This window comes from Falco peregrinus, chromosome 12 (assembly GCF_023634155.1).
Source record: "Falco peregrinus isolate bFalPer1 chromosome 12, bFalPer1.pri, whole genome shotgun sequence".
In the NCBI taxonomy this organism is placed as follows: Eukaryota; Metazoa; Chordata; class Aves; order Falconiformes; family Falconidae; genus Falco; species Falco peregrinus.
Window position 1 is genome coordinate 19217410 of NC_073732.1, and position 23293 is coordinate 19240702.

At 66.2% G+C, this 23293-nt stretch overlaps 2 protein-coding genes across 4 annotated transcripts; both read right to left on the minus strand.

The window, feature by feature from the left end:
• Positions 1-25: 25 nt before the first annotated feature.
• Positions 26-12548, minus strand: CLCN2 (chloride voltage-gated channel 2). Of its 3 annotated transcripts, XM_055817594.1 has the most exons (24): positions 12435-12548; positions 7746-7902; positions 7135-7266; positions 6892-7020; positions 6207-6340; positions 6048-6125; positions 5881-5959; positions 5139-5264; positions 4985-5069; positions 4759-4860; positions 4590-4674; positions 4357-4512; positions 3778-3847; positions 3481-3591; positions 3014-3227; positions 2783-2916; positions 2509-2660; positions 2322-2427; positions 2179-2252; positions 1768-1818; positions 1227-1265; positions 925-1029; positions 768-854; positions 26-684 (listed from the first exon to the last, which is right to left on the minus strand). In XM_055817594.1, the coding sequence occupies exons 1-24, from the start codon at positions 12483-12485 to the stop codon at positions 481-483; spliced, it is 2661 nt and encodes an 886-aa protein (XP_055673569.1). In that variant the 5' UTR covers positions 12486-12548; the 3' UTR covers positions 26-480. The 3 variants fall into 3 exon arrangements, with proteins under 3 accessions (XP_055673569.1, XP_055673566.1, XP_055673568.1); XM_055817591.1 differs by lacking the exon at positions 1768-1818; XM_055817593.1 differs by lacking the exons at positions 26-684; positions 768-854; positions 1768-1818 and having other exon boundaries at positions 2318-2427.
• Positions 12549-14735: 2187 nt separating this feature from the next.
• Positions 14736-22816, minus strand: CHRD (chordin). The gene is made up of 23 exons (XM_055817224.1): positions 22604-22816; positions 22150-22253; positions 21478-21604; positions 20906-21052; positions 20708-20825; positions 19727-19823; positions 19481-19622; positions 19266-19406; positions 18648-18730; positions 18411-18558; positions 18207-18313; positions 18008-18124; positions 17764-17920; positions 17434-17675; positions 17233-17346; positions 16756-16968; positions 16579-16672; positions 16390-16446; positions 16182-16285; positions 15909-16011; positions 15633-15787; positions 15374-15467; positions 14736-15210 (listed from the first exon to the last, which is right to left on the minus strand). Exons 1-23 carry the CDS (start codon positions 22725-22727, stop codon positions 15143-15145), a joined length of 2856 nt encoding a protein of 951 aa, XP_055673199.1. The 5' UTR covers positions 22728-22816; the 3' UTR covers positions 14736-15142.
• Positions 22817-23293: the final 477 nt, after the last annotated feature.

Here is a 23293-nt window from a genome sequence, read left to right on the forward strand (position 1 = left end):
GGCTCCTGGTACTCTGGCTCTGTTTATAAAGTCCTTTTATTAAATTAATATAAAAATCTCTGTATTTACATGGGGTGGGGAGGGGTGCACAGCGGAGAGGTGGTAAGGACCCCCCTTCCCAGCCATGAGATGCTGAGGAGGGAGGTAGTGCCCACCCATGTCCCCGTGGGCACCCCAACCTGATGCCCCTCTGCCCCTTGTGCCACCCTGAGCAGGGACACTGTGGTGCCCATGGGGGTGCTGGCTATGCTGGGGGGCACTGGGGGCTGGCGGAGGCAGAGGTAGCAAAGTGGGAAGCCCCAAGAGCTGGCAGGGAGGTGGGGGGCACCTAGCTAGCCCCTGGCACAGGGAGGGGCAGCAGCAATGGATTGAGGGTGCCCACCCCATGCCGAGCCTGGCACAAGTGGGCACAGGGTGGGCATACCCCTGCAGGTTCTGGGGGTCCCTGTGGCACCTGGGGACACACAGGGGGACCCTGTCTCACTGGCCTTTGGGGGTGTCATCATCGTCGCCCACAGGTCCGGCCTCACGGGGCATGGTGTGGTGCTGGTGGCGGTCCCAGAGCTGGTGCAGGGCGGTGGTGTCAGGCTCGCTGGCGCTGGCGGTGCTGTCACGGAAGCTGGCGAGCGGTGGGCGTACCTTCACCCCCTTGGCTGTCAGCGAGCCTTCAATGGCCTTGCGCAGCTGTGGGCACCCCAAACCCATGGGCAGGTGGCTCTGGGTGCCCCCACCCTTGGGCCCCTCCAGCCCCACTGCACCCCGCTCACCTCCTTGAGGGACACCATGCCCACCAGGCGCCCAATGCTGGTGACATACGCGTGGTCCAGGCCCAGCAGCGAGAAGATGGTGTGGGTCTGCAGGAAGAGGGGGCTGAGTTGAGGGCCTGGGGGGTCTGGGCGGGGGTCAAGGGGGGTGCGGGTGCACCTTGTGCAGCGAGGTGTGCTCCACCAGCTGGAAGGGTGCGGGGTCAATCTTGGCGCTGCTGAAGTCCACTGGCTGGTCCAGCTGCTGCTCCTCCCACTCCAGGATCTGTGGGGGGAATGCCATGGGGCAGGGTGAGGGGCACAGCCCCCGGGGGTGTGTAAAGGACTCCCTGCACCCAGTGTTACAGGGACATTGGGGGTACGCATCCCTACCCCCTGCCCACTCAGGCCTTGGCACCCCATTGGGGTCTGCTGGGTGCTTGTGGGCAGGAGAGTCCTGCCCACCTGGGTGCACCCCCTCACCTCTGCAGGGGTCATCCTGTCACCCAGCTCCATCTCCTCCTGCAGAAGAGGCAAGCATGAGCAGCCTGGCAGGGCAGCAGGCAGCCTGCCTGCACGCTGGTTACAGGCAAGGAGCCGGCAGGGCGCAGGCAGCAGGGAGCAGGGCACTGCAGGCAGCACGTGCAGGCAGCTCGCAGGTCAGGTTGAGAGGATGCAGGTCACACCCCAATTGGCCAAGGTGGGACGAGCCAAGCTTGTGATTGGTGGAGAGAACACAGGCTGTGCCATGATTGGCTGAGCAAAGTGGGGCAAATCCCATGGCCATGACTGGCCGAGAGGCTCCGGGTAAGGCCATGATTCGCCAGGAAGGTTTGGGATTGGCAAGTCACACACTGATTGGCTGAGCAGGATCAGGACAGTCCGAGATTGGCTACATAGACACAGGCCAAACGTGACTGGCCAAACAGAATCTTGCCAGCACCCTGATTGGTTCCTATAATCCATACTGGGCTCTGATTGGCTGAGAGGAGCTGTGCCCGGCCTGCAATTGGCCGCAGCTTACCATGATGGAAACACGGACGCGTTTGGCTTTGCGATAGGCTGTGCCCTGGGCCTGGCACCGCGGGGAGAGACAGCGGCGTTAGGGCATGGCCAGGGGCAGCCACCGCAGGGGCAGGGACGGCAGGGACGGCGGGGATGGGTAGGGATGGGCAGGGACACAGATGGGCAAGGATGGGCAGGGCCGGGCCGGGTTGAGCAGGAATGGAAAGGGATGGGACGAGAATGGGCAGGGGTGGGCAGGATAGGGCAGGGATGAGAAGGGATGGAAAGTGGTGGGATGGATGGGCTGGAAGGGGCAGGGACGGGCAGGAGCAGGAAGGGGTGTGAAGGGATGGAAAGGGATGGGAGTGATGGGAAAGGACGGCAACAGGTAGAAAGGGCCAGGCAGGACCAGGCAGGGCTGGGTGCTCACCTCGGTGGGCTCTGTGGTGGGGTTGGCACAGAAGAGGCTCTTGAGGGCGATGCCGGTGTGCTCGGTGGTGCCAGCTGTGGGCAGGGAGCGGGTGTCAGCGGGGAGGTGCAGGGGGGGGCTGGGGGAGCCGGGTGCAGACTCACCCGGGGGGCTCTCAGCCGGGCTACTGGGCACCCGCTTCAGCGCTGGCTTCAGGGGCTTGCGGAGGGCAGTGTGGGCAGGGGCGCCTGAGGAGGCCTCCGTGCTGATCTGTGGGGGGACGGGGTGGTGGAGGGATGGTGGCAGGGGGCACCTTGGCCCGACAGCCCCCGCAGCGGCCACCCCCCTCACCTGGAAGCGGATGCTGGCATCAGAGAGCCGGTGCCCATCCTCGGCCAGCATCTTCTGCCGCAGGGCCTGGAGCCGGCGCTGGGGGCTGAGCTGGTGGCTGAGCAGGGCTCCCACTTGCGCCCGCTCGATGGAGCCCAGAAGGATCATGGACTCTGGCAGCGGCAGTGAGGGGCCATGTTGGCTCCCGATGTCCCCTTTGCCACCCTCACCCCCCCATCCTGGCACGCTGCATGGCTGGGGTGGGTGCCAGCAGAGCCCCCTGCCCACATCTCACCAGCTGACTCCACCAGCGGCAGGCTCTTCATCTTGGTGCTGTGCAAGACGTGCTGCAGGTCGCGGTACTTGCAGTTGAGGGTGACGTAGCGGATGTCTCGCACCATGATGTCCTCCACCCGCACGTTGTATTTCCTGCCCAGGGAGGGTGAACAGTGGCCTCAGAGTGATGCCACCCCCTCCCCTTGTGCCTGGCGAGGGGCTTGGGGACAGAGCAGGGGGACACACTGACTCGTGGTGGCCCCAGCCCAGCTCAGGGAGGTAGGGCAGCTTCTTGATGCGGATGATGCTGTCGTAGAGGGAGGGCTGGAGGCTCTGGGCCACAGCGTTGGCCAGGATGACGGCGATCATGACAGGCAGGATGTGCGAGATCTGCCCTGTCAGCTCGAAGACGATGACGGCCGTGGACACCGTGTGGGTGACGGCACCTGACAGTGCAGCTGCCCCTGTGCCCATCCCCGGGAGACACAGGGGTGGCTGTCAGGTGCTGCCTGCCAGGCTGGCTCCCCACCCTAGGTCCCCACCCCTAGGACATCCACCACACCCAGAGCCCTTGGGACCTCCCAGGGACATCCCCAGTGGTGGTGTCACCCCCCAGCACCTGGGGATACCACCTCAGCCCTGGGGAACCCACTGGCTCCTTTGGAGTATCTCCAAGTGATGCCCACCACAGTGTCCCTGCGCCAGCCCGGTGCTTACCCACCACAGCGTAGCCCCCCGGCACGATGCGGTAGGTGTTGCTGTCGGTGTGGATGCCGTCAGGGAACCAGGCTGCCATGCTCTCCCCCACCAAGCGCCCGAAGGCTGCCCCTGCCCACAGAGAGGGGCTGGGAGAGGGTGTAGGGGCTCTCCCGGCACCCACCCCAGCCTCATGCCCTCTCTCTGCCCTGGTGCTGCTGGGGAAGGGGACACCGGGGGACACCCATGGGTGCCCCAGCATGGGCTGGCAGGCAGCTCCCTGCTTCCGCCATGCCTGTGCAGGGTACAGGCTCTCACCAATGACGAAGACAGGCATGAAGGCTCCACAGGGCACTGGGATGGTGGTGGCCAGGGCTGACATCCAGAACTGCAAGGAGGTTGCAGAGACCTGTTAGTTGACCCCCACCTCCAGCCCAGCCCTGCCTCCTGCCCCTGCCGTGCCCCACAGCCAGCTGGTGTGGAGGAGCACATGGGCACAGCACTGTGCCATGGGGCAATCCCGCTCCTCCCAGAGGGCACCCTGCCAGCACCTCCCTGGTGGCATCTGGGGGCACCTGGCCAGCACCTCCCTGGTGGCACGTGGCCATACCTCCCTGGGGGCACCTGAGGGCACCCTGCCAGCACCTCCTTGGTGGTACCTGATGGCACCCTGCCAGCACCTCCTGCTGGCACCTTGGCGGCTCCAGACAGGAGTTCTTTGATGGCATATCAGCAGCACCCAGCCAACACCTTGGTAGCCTCTGAGAACAGCCACCCAGTGTCTCCTGGTGCCGCCCTGCTGGCAAGCATCTAGCACCTCCCTGGTGGGCATCCAGGACCCCCTCCCCAGAGCCTCCTGGTGGCATCCTGGGGATGGCAGGGGCAGGAGGCACGCACCTTCATGAGGATGAAGACAACAAGGGTGACGAAGACATTGGAGCGGGGGTGGCGCCAGGCCTCCAGGATGCCCAAGTATTCGAACTCATCACTGAGCCCCTGCTTGGCCCACGTCTGGTTGTCGAAGAGTGTCACCAGGGTGTCCTTCTGGGTGAGCTGGTGATGGGCAGGGGTCAGCTGGGGTTGGTGATGATCCCGGGGTGGGGACTGGTATGCCACCCCATGGTGGGTACCTGGCCAGCCATGAACTGTCCGAAGCCAGGCGGGAAGGTCAGCGTGGAGATGAGCAGTGTCACCAGGGCAGGGAAGAGCAGGCGCCTGACGGGGTGGCATGGGGTGGGGGGTGAGGTCGGTGCAGCCCCAGCTCTACCGCCCTGGTGCCAGGGACCACCAGGCACCTACTTCTTCATGAGAAAGCGGTTGATGGTCTTCTGCCGGCGCATGAACTGCACAATCTTGCGGTTGAGGTAGACAAAAAGCGCACCCCCGAAGCCGCTGGCGATCCTGGGCAGAAAAAAGGGATGAGCATCCACGTGTCCCACTGCCACCACCGCCATGGCCATCACCAGTGCCACCATCCCGGCCATCCCTGGGGCCATGGGATGGGCACAGGGGAGGCCACACTCACCCAATGACAGCAAAGGCGGGCAGCTCCTGCAGGTCAAAGGGGAAGTCAAGGCGGAAGCGGGTTTTGAACAGCGCCGTGATTGTCTCTGAGGGATGGCAGGAGTCAGCGGGGCTGGGTGGGGTGGACCCTGTGCCCCCCACCCCACTGGAGGTACCTTCATCCTTGTTCCAGACAGCAAGGACACGGAAGATGAAGGCACTGAAGGTGGCGGCGAAGAAGCCACGCCAGTAGTTGCGGACAGCGAAGAATGTGGAGGTGACCTCGATGCTGAAGAGGACCCCTGGCACCGGGGAGAAGTGCACGAGGGAGGCGGCGAAACCCAGGCGGACCCCTGGTGCCTGGCATGCTTTCCCCCCGCCCCCCCCCCCGAGCCTACGCTCGTGCACAGCCCGCAGGGGCCCAGCCGGCCCCATGGGCATGCTATGGGGCAGTTCAAGGGCTTCCCTGGCAAAGCATGTGGCCCATCCCCAGCTGGCCACAGTGGGCACAGTGGAGCAGCAGTCAGCGCGAGCGAGAGGGTAGCGCAGGGACACAAGCAGTGACATGGCAGGTGGCACTGGGGTGGGGTGGGGTGCACACGGATGGACAGAGAGACAGCTGGGGCAGTGCAACAGGCAAAGGGCAAGGAGAGAGTCAGACACATCACCAACCTACGGGCAGAGCTCAGCAGGGCTGGAGTGGGGAGCTCCCTGGAGCGCAGGGCGGCAGGGGAGAGGACGAGAGCAGATGTTACACCTCCAGGAGGATGGTGCCTGCTCCTCCCTTCCTCCTCCCTGCTGAGCAGCACTGCCCTCTCCCTTGCCAGCTGTCCTGGGGGTCCTGCTTGCCTCACCGGGCAGACCCCGGTGCCGGGGTGGGAGGTGTGTGGGGGTGCAGGGGGCCCGGGGTGACCCTACCTCCGATGGGGGCGGCGAAGCAGCAGCCAACACCAACGGCGCAGGCAGACGCCAGCATTTCGATGTTCCTCGCCTCATTCTGCAGGTAAGCTGGGGGTGAGTGGGCACTGCCCAACCTGCTGGGGGGCACAGGTGGAGTCCCCCCCGGACCAGCCTGCACTGCTTACCTCATAGATGCCTCCAAAGAGGGATAGGAAGCGGCTGAGCAGGGCTGCACACATGCTGGCAATGTGGACAAAGGGACCCTGCAGGGACAGCACAAGGGCTGAGGACAGTGCCCCGCCACCATGGCCCCCTGCCCACCCCACCCCAGGCACTGCCCTCACCTCCTTGCCCAGGGGCATGCCGCTGCCCAGGGCACACGTCAGCCCGATCACCTTGGCCACAAAGGTCTTGAGGGTGAGGTACTCCTTCAGCACAACACCCCGCAGGATGGTCTTCATCTCGGGGATCCCTGAGCCTGGCACCGCAGGGACAGCCCTGACCCACAGCCATGGAGGGGGGACACTGGGGAGCCCCTGCTCCATAGTTCTGGGGGGGATCCTTGATGCTCTGCCACACCCTGCTGCCATAGGGAGACCCCAGAGATACCTCTCCCCACAGTACAGTTGGCAGGAACAGCCCCATGGCTGTGCAGGGACAGCTCAGCCCATAGCCCTGAGGGAACCCCAATCCCACAGCCCCCAGAAAACCCTCTGAAGACCAGCTCTTAGCCCTAGGAAGACTCCCAAGACCTCTAGCCCCATAGCCAAGAGGACATCCACCCCTTAACTCACAGAAGACCCTCTGCAGACCAGTCAATAGCCCTTGGAACACCCCCAGCCCCATATCTCAGGAGGACATCCACCCCATAGCCCCCAGGAGACCCTCTGAAAACCAGCTCTTAGCCCTTGGAAGACCTCCAGGATCCCCAACCCTCATAGCTCAGGAGAACACCCAGGCAGCTCCCAACCCACAGCCCCAGGGAGGGCACACCCTGTTAGGGTGCAGGCAACCCTCTGGGTGCCCTACCCACGGCCTGGGGGGCAAGGATCTGGGTGAAGCCAGCAGAGAAGGTGATGAGCACGGTGGGGTAGGTGACCCAGGCCAGGTACTGCAGCAGCATGTTGGTGTCCAGGCCCCCATACATCCACTTCTGGGCTGTGGGCACAGCCAGCCAGGTGGGTCACGAGTGGCAAGGGGCATGGTATGGTCCTGTGGCACAGCCACCTCATGCCCCACCATGATTCCAGAAGCCCACAGATGCCCACTCACCTTGGAGGCAAGTGGCGATGGCGAAGTCCATGGCCCAGCTGACCAGTGCCATGACTAGCCCCAAGAGGATGAGGAAGACCCAGTCCTCGCCCACCTTGGAGATGAAGAACCGCTGGCACTGCAAGGCGCAGACTGTGGGCACAAGGACAGGCTCAGGGCCAGGTGCCCCAGGGATGGGCACACAGGGACACAATGCTTACAACCAGCTGCACCAACCCAGCACTACCAGCACCCTCCGGTGCAGAAGCACCACCGTGCCCAGCCGTCACAGCCCTGCCGCAACCACCAGCGGGCAGGAATGACAGGCTGCATAGCTGCACACAGTGCTGCTGGGCATGCGCCTCCCACAAGCACAGCCCCCCTGGCACAGCCCCAGGCGGAGGGGCTGGGGGCCCCTGGTCCCCGCGGCATGCCCGGCTATTTTGGGCCATTGTGTCCCTGCTGCCCGTTGGGCAGGTGGCATTGTCCTCGGCGCCGGTGTCCCATGACAGCCAGAGAAACTCTACCCGCCACCACCGTGGCACGGTGGGCAGCTGTGCCCCGACCATGTGCTGCCATGGGGCTGTGCCCACTGACGCTCCCCCCATGTCCCTGTCCCCAGCGGCCCTTACCACGGCAAGGGGCACAGCGGCCCTGGGTGTACTCCAGCAGCTCTGAGGGGCGGCGGGGCCGGGGTGTGTCCCCCTCCCCATGCCCCTGTTGTAGCCGCAGCCGGGCTGCTTCATCCTTGGCGAAGGTGCCCAGGTCCTGCGTGTAGCGCCCATACATCTGTGGGAGGAGAAGTGAGCAGGGGTGTCACTGGGGTGCTGACACCCCTGGTCCTATGCCCAAGTGGGGAAACTGAGGCAGAGGAGCAGTGAACAGGCTGGCATGGCCTCCTAGCACCAGGGCACACCAGGCGAGGGGACAGGCAGCCATGGCACCCCCAAGGGAAGGAGCTGCCGTGCCTCTGGGGGTCCCTGGCTGCCCGCCGGGGGATGGGAGGGGGCTGGGCAGATAAGGTGTGTGGGGATCATGGCGATCGTTTCACCCACACCCCCAGAGCAGGCAGCCAGCACTGCTGGTACCAGTCTCTGGCCCTGCCCAGGTGCCCCAGGCACCGGGCTGGGCTGGCAGAGGGTAGGGAAGGGCCTCCAGTGATGGGAGCGCAGCCAGCCCGGCCAGGACTCTCTGAGGGCTGGTATTGAGGTTGTGCTGGCACTCTGCGGGAGCCTCCCGTCAGCATCACTAAAAGCAGGGCTGGGATGCCCCCCTGGGAGGCTGCCTCAGCAGGCCACACGTGACACGAGCTGGCCAGTCTCAGCTGACAGCAGCGAGGCAGGAGGGCAGTGGGGGGCAGGGTGTACCCCCAGTCCCATGGGAGAGCACTGGGCACAGAGTGGTCCCTGGGCTGTGAGGAGGGGGTTTTAGGGAGCAGGAGGTGTGAGTGGCTCCGTGCCCACGTAGGGGGCACCCCCTCCTCCTCGGCTGCCTCCTGCCTCACCGTGGCATGGCACGTGGCCTGGCCCTTGTGGCAGGGGGGTGGCCCTGGCAGTGCCCGCCGTGCCAGCCAGGAGCTCTTTGTGCCCGTCCTCCCCGCCGAGCTGGGGGCATTGGTCCCGCGCTGGAGGGCACTGCCAAGGACTCGGTTGCTTGGTTTCCACCTCACTCCCCCCAGCGCGACCTGAATGCCAAGCGCCAGAGGTTGGCCCGGCACAAAGGGAGACTTCAGGGCTGCGGGGGCCCTGCCAGGCTCCCACGTCGGGGCGACGTGAGCCCCATGCCGATGGTGTGCCCACCCGCCGTGCTGTGCCAGTGCAGCGCGTGGCTGCCCAGCCGGGGCGCCTGCCTCTGCAGCATGGCCGGGGCTGGCGCCCGGCGCGGGGGCAGCGACACGGGTGGGCACTGTGCTTGGCACGTGGGCGTTTACACCCATTGGTCCCATTTACACCCCTTGGCCTGCTGGCATGTGCCAGCTCTCCGTGGGGACAGCATGAAGGTACGTTTCTCACGGGGCATTACTCCTGCCCAGGTCCCTTTGGCAGGGAGCAGAAAGCAGCCAGAGCGGCGCCGGGTGGATTCTCTGCTGTCTAATACCTGGGTTGTGCTCAGCAGCGGGAAGGAGAGTAGGGAGGCAAGCAGGGAGGGAGAGGGCACGTTAATTTCCATGCTGACCCCCTCCTGGCAGCGATTTCACCCCAAACTCCTGCTCAGCACAGGCTCAGCAGTTCCTCTCCCTATGGAAATGTGCTGGGGGGAAGGCATGAGGCAGGTGGGGATGCCGGCACAGCCACCTCGGGGGGCCGGATCCAGCATTGGCTGCCAGGAGGACCCCAGCCCCGCACGGGGTCCTGCATTCAAAGGCTCCCTTCGGGCAAAGCTTGTTTCCTCTGGAACACGAAACAGGCCGGCACCCTGAGGAGTGCTGTCACCCTGCCAAGCGCCTGCCTCCCCCAGCCCCGCTGCTGCCCCATGGCTGGCCCCGGCCAGGACTGGGGCACCCCCAGGCTGAGTGTCCCTCGAACTGGCTCCATGCCCACCCCCTGGAGCCGTGCCAGGGGCTGCCATGCTGCACTGCGGGTGATGGGGCACCAGGGGGATGCCCAGCCCCAGGGTCTCCAGCCTGGTTAGGCGGGGGCGGGGGGGGATCCCCCTCTGCCCCCTGTTTGCAGCCAACCCCACCGGCAACAACAGGGATGCAAGCAAAGGGGCTGTGCCACCCCATGCCACCTGTCACCCTGTGCCACCCCGCCACTCTGTGCCACCCCTCTGCCCTGTGCCACAGCCCTGCAGGCAGGACATGGAACCCTGGGGCTGCCCTGTGCTGGGCAGGCACAGCTGCTGTGCCCGCAACCCTGGGACGGCCGTGGGGCTGTGATGAAGGCCAGCGGTGGGCTCTCTTCTTCCTCCTCCTCCTCCTCCCGCTCTGGTTATTTTTCCACAAAAGCCTTTTGAAACACAAACAGCCCCGGGACTCCGGCCTCCGCCACGAAGCAGCTGAACAATCACAGTGCCGGGCAGGCAGGGAGCGGGCACGGGGGGGCCTGGCGGGGGGCACCCAGGGACATGGGCAGGGGCCAAGGCCGCTGTGTCAGTCCTGGGCTCCTGTGCTGCAGGCACTGGCTATGCCACAGCCCTGGGCAGTGCCAGCCCGCGGTGCCTGCTGCACCCAGGCGATGCTGTGCCTGGGGCAGGCGCTGGCATCTGATGCTGCCGTGTCCCCGTGCCACCCTGTCCCATAGCACCGAGCTTGCCTGGCAGCGGTACCCACCTCCACATGGCTGATGCCAGCCAACTTTTCCCCCAGAACTGTGATCTGGGGGGCAGATATTTAAAGGCAGGGGGGTGTGGGGTCCCCTGGGCTGGCAGTGGGCAGGCGTAGGCCGGGGGTGTTTGTCACGCTGCCTGTCTTAGCCAGGCTCTAATCACCCTGAGCCGCTCCACAGTGAACAAGGGCAGTTTGTCAAGCTTAATCCCCTGCCCTGGGGGCCCTTTGGTCCCCACCATGGCAGCCTGGCATGCAGGGGGCACCGGGGCTGCCATGCACACCAGCACCCTTGGCAGAACTGGGGTTTCTTATGGGCACCCACCCAGCATAGGGTCCCCAGGGAGGCAACACTGTGGCCTAGGAAGACCTTTAGGGCTGGTGCTGTGCCAGCCCCCACTAGCACCACAGTCATGGCACGCCACAGCTGGTGAAATCTGGGGTGGCGGAGGGGTAAGGATGTGGGGTGGGGATGGGGCTCATTGGGCACAGCTGGGCACAGCCCTGCAGTCTGGCTGTGAAGCCCCGGCAGTCGACATGGGCAGCAAAAGCTGTCCCCAGGGCTGTCCGCAGGGCAGTCTGGCTTGGACCAGCCCGTGCCAGGCTCCAGCTGGATTCTGACCCTCCTGGCAGGTGCTGGCACGAACTCATGTTGGCTCAGATGCGCTGGGGAGGGCTGGGCACCCCTGCTGCCCGGCATGTACCCAGGCAGCTCCCAAAAGCTTGGCGTGAGGCTGTGGGACAGGAGCCTGCACCCAGCCTCACCCACGAGCCCCAGGCAGTTTCACCAGCCTCTCACGGGGAGGCACCCTGGGGATGGGCACCCTGGGGCACCCAGGGCAGGGGTGCTACCCCGCCCGGGGCAAAGGAGGACAAAGTCTGCCTGCCGGCGCCGTGCAAGGCTGCCCAGCGTGCCTCTCGCCTCCCACGCTGCCCGCAGGCTCCTCTGTCCCGCCATGCCTGGCTGGGCTGACCTCTGTGCCCACCCACTGCGGACACAGCACCCAGGAGGCAGTCTGGTGCTGGGGTGGGTGGGGAAGGTGCCCCACGGCGCACATCGGACAGTGCTGTGCACCCCTGCTCGTGCCCCCCCTGCTCCCCAGCTCAGCTCTGCTAGCGGGGCACCGCGGGGTGGGTAAGATTGTGGAGATGCTGGCGGCACAGCCAGGGCTCCCATGGCCGGTGGGGGCCCACAGCCACCCAACAGTGATTGGGAAGGGGCAGCTTGGGGTGGGCACTGAGGGATAGCCCCCAGACAAGGACTTTGGGTGCTTGGGAAGACAATGCAGAGGGTGCCCGGCGCAGCAGTGCCTCGACACTACCCCGTGCCCACACGCCAGGTGGGTAAGCCTCAGCAGGGCCGGCCCCACTCACAGCAACTGACTCAGGCTCCCGGCAGACTCGGGCAGAAGCACGGGTACCGCTTCCCTGCCCACCTCCCCGGCCTTGCCTGTCTGAATGCCTTTGCCAGGGCAAAGTACCCATTTGCTGAGCCACCCCGGTCACCATCCCAAGGGGAGGCCAGGAAGAAGCACCTTTGCCCGGGTGTCCAAGGACCACGGGCATTGGAGGGGCCGCAGGCACAGTGGGGAGGGAGGACACCCCCGGGACAGCCAGGCACCTGGGTGCCAGCAGGGAGGCCTCGGAGGGGAAGGAGTCGCAAACATGGGGCTAAGGCTGAAGGTGGGGGAGATACACTATCTTGGGGGCAGAGGGCTGAGGACGTGCAGACAGGGGGGTGAAGGGTGCCCGGGCAGTGCCCCTGGGAGTCCCGCATCTCCCCCTCAGTGATGGGGGGAGGGGGAATGAGGTGCATGCAGAAGTTCTGCCCTGGGGTGGGGGCTCAGGCTCCTCCACCGCCGGGGGGGGCTGTGGGGTGGCACCCCGTCCCCATGTCCTACCCAACCACAGCCGGGAGACGGCACCCCAAACCGGGTACCGCCGCCCTAAACAGGGCAGCACTCCCAAACCGCCCACCTCCCCTAGGCTGCCGCCGCGCCCCGTGCCCCCCGGAGCCCCCCGGAGCCCCCCGGCACCCGGTGCCGGCCGCACTCACCAGGGTCTGCTCATACTGCAGCGCCCGCTGCGCCTCGCTCTCGGAGGCCATGGTGCCGCCGCTCCTGGCCCTGCCGGTGCCGATGCCGGTGCCCGCGGCGGCGGCTCCTCCCGGGCCGTGCGAGGCGGGCCGGGGCACTGCCCGGGGGGAGGGACCGGCCGCGCTCCGCCTCCACCGGCAGCGCCCGGCACCGGCAGCCAGCGCCGAGCACCGAGCGCCGGGCAGGGGCTGGGGGGTGTCCGGCCGGGGGCTCTGCCCTGCGGCGGCGGCCCCTCCACCCGTGCTCCTTGCCCACAGGTTTCCCGGCTGAGGAGGGCACTCGTGGGCAGCCGGCGGGGGCGGGTGGGAGGTAAAGGCTGGCGTGGGGTGACGGCGGGTACGGCTGCCCCGGGACACGTTGGTCCCTCTTCCCCCGGGCACGAGGGGCTGGCACTGCCACTGGACCACGGTTCCGCCCGGTTCCCCTCGGTGGGATGTGGGCAGCGGGGCTGGGGCAGGGAAGACCGCGCAGGGGGTACTGTGGACAGCCAGCCCCCGGGCTCATGGCCATGGCCAGGTCTGGGGGGCAGAGTGCCTGAGGTCTTGGCATTGAAGGCACAGGGGGACCCGTGGTTGCCTACGGGTGACAAGGCACCTCGCTGCTGTTGGGGTCACCAGGGGTACCCTGAAGTTGGCAGGGAGCGCATCCTTACCGTGGTGCTGCTCAGTGTCCCAGCACTGCCAGCCACAGGGGTGGAAGGTGGGCTCCGGTCTTCACTGCTGAGCCTGCTGGGCCGCGGTGGCTCGGCCCGCTCCGGATGGGCACACGGGCAGAGCTTGGCACTGGCAATCCTCGAGCAAGGCGCTCCAGCATGGCAGGCTGGCTGCTGGGACCTCCGTCTCACCACTGCCACGGGCTCAGGGGCAGCCGGCAGGGCTGAGCTCACCCTCCTTTCCACGGCACTGCATGGCACCTTCGTGGCAAGAACTGGTGCAGGGAAAGACGGAGCTGTCGCACTGCTGGGCTGGTGCTGCGGGACCGGGAACGGGCTAGTTCTCACCGCCTAGGTGCCACCCTCCAGTTTGACGTTGGCAACCCCAAGGGTTGGTGATGGTGGCCGGGCTGGGGGCTGGGATATGCCCTGCGCCAGCCTGGGAGGGTTCATCACCGGACATGAACTGGTTTGCGGCAGGGAGGTGATAAAATGGGCTGCCTGCTCATTGTGTGCCCGGGCACAGAGCTCGTTCCTCGCTCGTCAGCTCCTGGCACTGTCCCGTGGCAGCCGGGACACTCATCCGGAGGTGCAGTCCCATGCCAGGACGCACCCTCTGCCTGCTGCCACCAGTGTGCTTGGCTGCAGGCCACCACCACACTGCAAGGCCACCACAGGTTCTGCCATCCTGCTGGCACAGGCACCTGCATGTCCATGGGCATGCACAGGGCAGAACACCTGGCTCAGCATCCAGGGCTCTGTGCCAGTCCAGTATTCCCCATCACCGTCCTCCTATTGCCCTACTACCATCCCGGTCTAGCCCAGTGTCAGCTCTGGTGCAATGCCAGTATAGGCTAATACAGTCCCACTATGGCATTGTTATTGTGCCAGTATGCCTCAGTGCTGTCCCAGTAAAGCCCAGTGTTACTTTCCCTACATGTGTTCCAGTATAGCTCTGGTGCTGTCCCCGCCATCCCAGTGTATCCCAGCACAGTGATGTCCTCAGAGGTGCTCTGGTCCTCCACACTGGGGACAAAAGGGCAGGTGGCAGCACTTGGGTTCCCATGGGCTCCATCAGGCCTTAGTCCAGTGCAGCTGTACTGGGGTGACCGGGGGAGCATTGCCCCAGAACATGCACCATGGTCTGCCCTGGCACCAGTATGGGTAGCTGTGTGGCACACCCAGCCCCAGGCACTGGATTGCTGTGGGTGCTGCAGGCAGGCACCTCCTTGTGGATCTTTGTGCTCCTATGGAGGTGCAGGGCACAGAGCCCTGCTGTCCCTGTGCCAGTGGGCACCGCTGCCAGGCGCTGTGTCTGCAGCCCCCACCATGAGCTCAGGCAGGGCTGGCTTCACAGCCCTGGCTGTGGACACTGGACCCTGCTCTGGTCCTGTCCGGTGCCACTCTGCGAGCACCACCCCACCAGCCAGTGGCACTGGCTTGCAGACCCTGTGCACCCCAAATACCCACCCCCCACATATGCACCCACAAACCCAGCAAGGCCAGGGCCCACAGATTCCACTGGTGCCAAGTGTGGGATGCAGGGGCACAGCCCCGTGCCTGCTGCTGCTAGGAAGAAGCAGGGAGCCGGGTGGGCAATAGCTCCAGTTTTAATAAATACATTGGGACCCCCATCCACAGGCACCATAAATTATGTGACAAGCCCAGCCAAGCCAGGATAGGTGCAGCAAGACAGGGGCCAGAGAGATTTTACACTATGTACAAGGCGGGCACGATGCTCACTGTGCCTGCCGGCCAGGGGGGCCTTGAAGGGGAAGGGCAGCGGGTGCCCTGGCCTCCACCAGCCCGGCTGTTGCCCACTGGCATGAGCAGGCAGGGCAGCCCCGGCATCGCAGCCGTGCTGAGACGGGGTGCCCAGGCTGGGTGCCTGGCTGTGTCCACCCCACCATGCTCCTCTGTGCCCCCCGCCCTGTGCGGGGGTGATGGGCGGCAGGGACCCCCCCCAGCCGCCCAGCCTCACTGCGCACTCGCACGGCTCTGGGCAGCGATCACTGCTCAGCGGCTCCACATCTCTGCTCTGGCATCATGGACCTTCTCTCTTGCATCCAGAGGGGCATCTGGGGCTGCGGGGTGGAAAGCAGGGCTGAGAGACAGGAATGGCAGGTGCCAGAAGGGCACTTGGACTGGTCCCAGCCCTGGCTCAGCGCCCAAGGGGGCTGGGGAGGTGTATGGACCACCACAGGCTGCTTGGGGGATCAGTGCCCACATGTGAGCACTCGCACTCACCACGGCACTTGGCGCAGCAGGGATTGTCCTTCCTGGCAGCGCTGGTGCAGGCGGCCGGTGGGCACTCCTGGCGCTGGCAGTGTGTCTCCCCTGACTGTGGGGCAGAAAGAGGGGCTGAGCACGGTGGCTGGGGGACTGGCAGCTCCTCAGGGTGCAGTGGGTCCTTAGGGTGCCACTCTGGGCTACTCTCCTACCCAACCCTGAAGCACGGGGGACTGGCACAAGGGCACCTTCTCCTTTCCTGGCCTGGCACACTCACCACACACCAGCACAGGATACACTTCATTTCTCCGAAGGGGGGCACGGAGGGGTGCCAGCTCTCATTGTTGAGGTACCAGCGGCGCCCGAAGCGGCATGCCCGCGGCCCGTCTGCCTGCATGGTGTCGGCCAGTTCGGGGACACTCTCCTCTGGGGCTGCAGGAAAAGGCACTGGGAGGCTGCCCACCCACGGCAGGGGCACCCCATGGCATCACCGGTGGTGGCACGCAGGGACCGTGCTGGGACAATGGAGGGCAGAAAGGGGAGGTGTATGTACCTGGGCACTGCTTGCAGCAGTCGGAGGGGCTGGCGCGCACAGGGTTGGCACAGGTGAGCCGTGGGCACTGCACCTTCTCGCAGTGCACTTCGCCCGTGGTGCCCTGCGGGGAGTGCATGGGGCTCATGGCAGGGAACAGGGCAGATGGTACAAGGCACGTATGCCCCTCCCTGGTATGAGCCCCTGCTACAGTGCCCAGCAGCTAAGAGCACCCGTGGGTGCTGGGGCAGCATTGCTCCCAAACCGCATTGGGGGTCTGGGACCCACACTCACTTTGCAGGTGCAAATGGCACATTTGATGAGGCCAAAGGGGGGCACAACAGGGTGCCAGCGGGTGCCAGAGCCTCGCCATGTCTTGTCCCCGTCAAAGTAGCAGCCTGGGAGAGGAAGAGGAGGAAGAGGTGGGCACAGCCCATGCGGGGGTGCTGGCGAGGCCAGAGGGGCATAGCTGCCCCCTCAGGCTGCGTCCCCTAGGACTCACCCTCACTACTGTCCCGTGCCCGCTCCAACTTCAGCTCCTCCTGCCCGGTCTTCTTCTCTGCAAGGATGAAGAGGGCCATGAAGGGGTGCACATGGTACCAGCAGCAGAGGCTCAAATGGGGACACCCCCACCTTGTTTCCACAGCTCCCCCAGACCCCTGCCTGGGACCCCTCCCCAGACCCCAGGTACCTTCACAGATGGGGCAGCACAGCTCCTCAGGGTGCACCTGGTGGGTACAGTTGAGGGGCTGGCACAGGATGGGGTCACAGATCACCGTGCGCTTCTGGGGGCAGCAGGTATGGGGCTCGTTACAGGGGGGCACTGCTGATGGGTGCTTCCCCCCCAGCATGTCCCCTCGGCCTATACCTGGCAGCTGCAGATGGAGCACTTCTTGTCATAGTCAGGTGACCAGCGCGTGCCATGCGCTCGGTGCTGCCCCTCAAAGAAGCAGGAGTTGGGGTCCTTCTTCAGCTGCTCCAGGTCCCTGGTCTTGGTGTCCTCAGAGAGCTCGGCCTCCCCCAGGGCCTCTCCCGGGGCCAGGCGGGTCCCTCCTGTGTGGCACCGGTTGGGGATGTGCACCTGGTGAGGGGGCATTGGACAGGAGGTTTGGCGCTACCGGGGGAGCCTGCTCCCCATGCCAATGCCCAGCTTCCCTCCATGGTCAGGGCTGGCAGAGGAAGCACCCATGACCACAGTACATGTCATGTGGGATTGCTGGGACCATGCCACACTGTGCTCCCCAGCCTGTGCCCTTCTCACCCTGCTCCAGGCAGTGCCACCCAGCTGTGGACCCCGGGCAGTGGTGGGGATGGGTGGGGGTGCCCTGCCCAGATGAGGACCTACCCGTCCCCGCATCTCCCCATTGGGGTGGGCTTTGGTGCTGACTTGCAGAAAAGCAGTGCCCTGGGCCAGGTGCTGCAGCAGGTCGGCATCCAGGTCCTTCACCACCCCCTGAGCCTGCCGGGGTGAAAGGGGCACCAGTGGGACACATGAGGGCTGGCCTGACCCCCGCCATGGGGTGCCCCAACCAGGTGCCCACCTCACCTCAGTGCTATAGAAACCCTTGAGCAGGCGCTTGTGCTGGTGGGGACGGGCACCCATCTCGCCCAGCTCGGCCACGCCGTGAAGGTGGGCACTGACGGTGCCATCGGCTGGACGGCCCAGCCCCGCCACAGAGATCTCGTAATGCAGGTGGCAGTGCTCGTCCAGTGAGAGCCAGGCATGTCCCCCGGCGCCACTGCCCACCGGGGGGGACACCAGCTGCCCTGCCAGTGCCACGGGCATCTCTGTGCACAGACAGGGGCCGTGGGAGGTGGTGGGGGTGTGGGGTTGCCCCACTGCCCCCCATTACCACCCCCGGTGCCCCCTGGGTACCTGTGTAGCGGGCGAGCAGCCCACTGTAGGGCAGGGAGATGATTTGGCCCCGCAGTTCGCCCTCTGCCCAGTCCTTGGTGGCCACGTTGAGGAAGAGCTCATTCTGCAGCAGCATGTGGGCATCACGGGCGCTGGGGCTCTGCCAGGTACCCCAGGCCTGCCACCGGTGGGAGACCACACAGGTTGGGACGGGGACTCACCCAAAGCCCCTGTGCCACCCCCACCAGTGCCACCCAGTGCTCACCAGCCCGTCCTTGTAGCTGGGCGTCATGTCAAACAGGACATTCCTCTTGCTTTTCCGCCGGGGTTTGGTCTCCAGCGTGATGCCCACCACCTCACTGGCAGTGCCCACCACCTGCACCTGCAGGCAGGGTGATGAGGGGCAGTGCTCGGGGAGACACCCCTGGGACCCCTGGGAGGGAGATGGGTGCCCCCCCACTTACCTGGTACTCCAGGGTGCCATTCTCATGCAGTGCCAGCTTGGCTGAGCCCACCGCCCCCGTCTTGGTTGGCAGCAGGGCATCTGCTCCGCACAGCACACTTTGGATGGCTTCAGTCCAGGGAGAGAGGCATGGGGTGGGGTGAGGTTGATACAGGGGGGGCATGGCCACCCACCCCGCACCCTAGGGTGCCTGCCCCGTGCTCACTGTCACAGCTGCGGCGGATGGTGATGGTGCCCGCCAGCTGCCGTGCATGCCGGCCCTCCGTCTCGGCCACAATGCGGAGCTGCCCCTGCACCAGCCACTGCAGCTCACGGGCAGACAGATCACTCAGCACCTCTGCAAAGTCGGGGTCCTGCCAGGAAGGGGCACAGTGCCATGGCTCAGCCCTGGTGCAGCAGGCACCGTGGCTGCTGCAGCATGCAGGGGAACGGGCGGCTTTACCTCCATGGTGATGTTGGCGTGAACCTCCCGCAGCATCTGACCCTGGTGCAGGATGCGGACCCGCAGCAGGACCCAGGGCGATTCTGTCCGTGGCAGAAGGAGTTGGACCTCCTGGACTGGGGGTCTGCAACCGCTGTCCCTCTGCCCCCAAACCCACCCCTCTGTGCCCACTGCCCCCAGATCTCTGTACCCAATCCCCCACTTTGTTGCCGGCTGCCTGTCCTGTCCCACACACCTGGACCCCTACACACACTGTGAGCCCCACCATTCCTCCCTCCACCCCCCAAGTCTTCACACAATCCACATGCCAAACCCATCCTTCTCCACACTGACCCCCTCATTCCGTACAACCTTCAGCACTCCCTGGCCCCACCCCCCCCATAGGTACACACCACACACACCCCTATGCATACCTCAAATTATGCAGAAACGCCTATGCACGCCTAACCCCCCACACCATGCCCACCCTGAACCCTACACCCAGCCCGTGCATCCACCCTGAGCCCATGGGTGCTGACCCATGCTCGCTGAGCCACATACATGCCGTGCACCCCTCCAGCCCTATGCAGCCCCTCTAGGCAGTGCCAGGCCCCACGGGGTGCCTGTGCCCGCCCTTACCCCCAGCACCAGGTTCCAGCAGCCCCCGGGCCATGAGAATGAAGTGCAGGTTGTTCTCACTGTCGCTCAGCGTCAGCATGGCCATGCCCCCAGCACCCAGGTGCGTGGGGTCTGATGAGGTCAGGATGGCACCAAACGTCTCTGTGCAGGAAGAGGGAGTGTGAGGGGCATCCCCACGGGCACCCACTGGGTGGGCATGCAGGAGACTGACTTACCTGCAAAGAGTGCCCGGTGCTTGAGGATGTGCCCATGGACCTCTCCGGAGGGCTGTGCCCGGGTGACAAGGGACACACGGAGCTGCTCCCCCCGCAGCAGCTGAATGTTGGCCTTGGACACCGTCCTCCACATCCCGCAGAGCTGTGGGTGACAGCAGGGCTCAGCAGGGGCTGGGGTGCACCTCATGCTCGGGCAGGGGGAAAGGAAAGGGCACCATGCCCCCCTGCCCTCCCGGCCCTTCTCACCATGCCATCCTCGGGGGCAGCGCTCTTCTGCACGGGGTGTTCAAACAGCACATTGCCCTCGGGGTCACTGAAACGCACCCGGCTTGGCCGCCCCAGCCTGTGGAAACCCAGGGGGTAAGCAAGGAACCCCCTCCCCAGCACCACCCTTGCTCAGCACTGGGCACAGCAGTGTGTCAGGGAAGGCACGCAGGGGTCACCGATTTGGGTGGGCAAGATAAGGATAACGTCCCCCTGGGGTGCCAAGCACCATGCTCTGCTCGCCCACACCTGGGCTGGCCCAGCACTGCTGTCCCACTGGGTGCCAGCTCAGCACGGGTCCCCTGGGCTCCCCTACCCCAGAGCAGTGCCAAACTGGCGCTGAGCGGGAGGGGGGTCCCCGCCAGAAAAGGCAGCAGGGCAGGACCTGCCGGGAGCAGAGCGCTCAGGCCTGGCTGTAAATTAGGAGCATTTTCGGCTCCGTTTGGCTCCCCCCCGGCAGAGCTGGAAATTAGTCACCACTTTACTATGCAAAGGGGCCTGGAAGCGAGGAAGAGCTGAATAAACTGGAGTGGGAAGGAGGGAGGGAGAGGAGAGGCTCCGCCGCCGGCAGGCATCCAGGGAGGGCATGGCGAGGATGGGGGACCCTGGCAGCACAGCCCCGGCGGGCACCGCCAGCAGAGCCCGTGGTGCGGCACAGCGCCTCTGCCGTGCTGTGCCAGCGGAGCCCTGGAGCTGTTCCCATTTGTTCCCACTCCAGACCTGGAGGCGAATGGGTGAGGCCGGACCGGCGCTGTGGGTGTGCCGAAATCCCGGCTGCTTGCCCGGCTGGACCCCCAGCACGTTGCCCCCTCCCCAAATCTCTTGCCTTGCCAATGCAATGCTGTGGCACCACAGGGGGATATGGGAAGGGAAACTGAGGCACAAACACCATTGCATCCCCCCTTTTCCCAGGAGGTTGTCTGCTGTGCCAGCCTGAGACGGAGGACCGGGGGCAGGACTCACCGCTCATAGCTGATGGAGAAGAGCAGGTAGGAGCGCAACAGGGTGAAGTGAGCCTTGGCCACTGCGCTGGATGTGGGGTGCCATGGCTCCGGGCCACTTGTCAGCAAGGCCACAAACTCTGGGAAGGGGATGCTGATGATGGTGGGGAACAAGGGGGGTGCCCTGCACCGCTGCTGCCCACTCAGGCAGGTGGCTCACCTGTGCGGGCATCATCACGGGCCAGCCCCTCGGAGCTGAGGTAGGAGCGGTCGTTGTAGGGCTTGTCCAGATCATCCTCCTTGTCCTGGAAGTACTCAAAGGTGTCGAAGGGGGGTGCGGGGCTCTTCTCTGGGGGGCCTGGCAAGGCTGGCATAGGGTGGGCACAGGGGGAGACCAATGCACCAGGCTGCTTGTGCCCAAGGGCATGGAGTGGGGGGCAATAATAAATCCCCCCTCCTGAGACAGACCGAGATGTGCCCTGCGAATCGCTGTGGGGCTCTGAGCTGGGGTGTGGGGGACATGCTGGGTGCAGGCAGATGGACAGGCAGGGTACTGTTTAGCCCTGTGCATCTCTCTCTGCACCCCTCCCAGGGTAGCTCGGGGGTGGCTGCGCCCATCAGGGATCTCTCCTGCCCAGCACCTCAAAGGCACCCTGAGGGCACTGACAACCTCCATAACAAAGCCAGAAGCCCTTTTTTGGGGGGTGTGTGCAGTGCCCCCTTTCCCATGCCCACGGGGGACCCTGTGGGTGCTGGAGGGGCTCCCCACAGGGAGGCACCTGCTGGCCTCACCTTTGGGGCAGGTATGGCAGCAGTGCCCGGGCAGCAGTGTGGCCCGGGGACAGGCGGGCACAGGGCAGTCCTGCTTCATGTTCTTGCAGTTCACTTTCCCTACTGGTTTCCCTCGGCGGTTCCTCTGCTGCGGGGTGGGGAAGAGCCCAGGAGAGCAGTGCCAAGGTGTGCCAAGCCGTGCCAAGCCGTGCCAAGGTGTGCCAAGCCATGCCCCCCCGGCACAGCCTGGCTCCCCCCATCCCGGCCCATCTGCAGACCCCGCGGGCAGCCCGGACACCTTGCGCAGCCCCCAGCTGCCTGTACAGCAGCCAAGCCCGGGCCCCCTCCCCACGGCCCCCAGCCCCCTGCCCAGCTGTGTGCGGCCCCGCCAGCCCCGGCCTCGGGGGGCTGCTCGGAGGGAGAGGGGGGGAGCCGGGGGGCCATCTCCGAGGAGGGGGAGGAGGAATGAAGCCTGATACTTTAAACCCCCCTCCTCCTCCCCACTGCCGCGGGGGAGGACATCCAGGTGTCCGGCTGGCTGGAGGGATCCCCGCTTCCTTCTTCCCTGAGGCAGGGGGTGCTGAATGAAAGGGTCGAGCTCCCCCCCCCCGCCAGCCCCCTCCCCAGCAGGGCCGGGTCCCGGAGAATGTCCCGGGGGATGTCCCGGGGGAAGGGGGTCCCGGCGGCGCTCACCGGCTCGCAGTGGCAGATAACGCAGCGCATGATCCCGAAGGGCTCCCCCAGGTCCGGGTGCCACGTCTCCTCCAGGGCATAAAAGTGCCGCCCGAAGGCGCAGCCTGCGGAGACCCCCCCGCCACCCACCACCGCCGCCCCCGGTCACCTCCGGGCCGCGGGCACCCCCCTGCCGCAGCCCCGGACAGCGGCCGGCACCGCCCCGCCGCCCGCTGCGCACGGCGGCCGCTCCCGGTGCCGCGCCCGGTGCCGGTCCCGGCCAGCCGCGGGGGGGCCCGGAGCGGGATGCAAGGAAGGGGAGCGGGAATGCAGGCATGCGGGGCAAGGACGGAGGTGCGGGTGGCAGGGAGGGGGTGCGAGGAGCGGGATGCACGAAGGTGGGGGGTGCGGCAGCGGCTTGCATAGGACGGGGGGTGCCCGGAGCGGGGGAAGGAAGGCGGGGGAGGTGTCCTACCTGCCGCCCCCCCGGGAGGCAGCGGGTCCGTGTCGGGCCGGATGGGCAGGGCGAGCTTGGGGCGGGCGGCGCGGCCGGGCAGGAGCAGGGCGAGCAGCAGCAGCAGCGGCGGGGCGGCGCGCATGGTGCCGGCCGGCCTGGGCAGGCAGGCGGCCGGGGGCGGGGAGGGGGGGCCGGGCGCTGCCTGTCGCTGCCGCCGCCTCTGCCCGACCGCCGGCTCCGGCTCCGCTTTATAGGCGGCGGCATGGGCAAGCGGGAGCTGCGAGCCCTGTGCAAACAAAGGCCCCGCTAATGAGGCGCAGGCAGCGGCCGGCCGGGGGGGGACGCGCCCCCGCCGCGCTCCGACCCCCCCCTGGGCCCCGGCCCCGCCGCCCCCGCCGGGCGCGGGCCGTCCTGCGGCACCCCGGGGGGCGCAGCTGCCCCGCCGTGCAGGGGTACCGCCGGACTCGGGGTGTGCTGGGGACCCCCGTGCCCATTGCCCCCACCCCCCCCTTCCCCCGGGCACGGGGTACCCCCGGGTGTGGAGCATCCCCACTCAGATACCAGCCCCAGGGCACAGGGTACCTGAGGGATGCCTTCATCCACATACCCTCCCTCAGGGCATGGGGCACCCCCAGGGGCTGGGCGTCTTGGGGACACCCCTTACCCCAGCTCACACAACAGCCTAGGGACCACAGGGCACCGTGAAGA

What these genes read in the sequence shown, in the direction of transcription:
- CHRD (XM_055817224.1), bottom strand. Translation starts at nt 22,727, where the DNA reads ATGCGCGCCGCCCCGCCGCTGCTGCTGCTGCTCGCCCTGCTCCTGCCC. An exon ending in CCGTGATGATGCCCGCACAG is followed by an intron (nt 20,826 to 20,905) that starts GTGAGCCACCTG and finishes TCCCCTTCCCAG; the next exon opens with AGTTTGTGGCCTTGCTGACA. An exon ending in GTGCCATTTGCACCTGCAAA is followed by an intron (nt 16,012 to 16,181) that starts GTGAGTGTGGGT and finishes CACTCCCCGCAG; the next exon opens with GGCACCACGGGCGAAGTGCA.
- CLCN2 (XM_055817594.1), bottom strand. Translation starts at nt 12,485, where the DNA reads ATGGCCTCCGAGAGCGAGGCGCAGCGGGCGCTGCAGTATGAGCAGACC. An exon ending in GGGGGGCTACGCTGTGGTGG is followed by an intron (nt 3,228 to 3,480) that starts GTAAGCACCGGG and finishes GGATGGGCACAG; the next exon opens with GGGCAGCTGCACTGTCAGGT. An exon ending in GCATGGTGTCCCTCAAGGAG is followed by an intron (nt 685 to 767) that starts GTGAGCGGGGTG and finishes GGGTGCCCACAG; the next exon opens with CTGCGCAAGGCCATTGAAGG.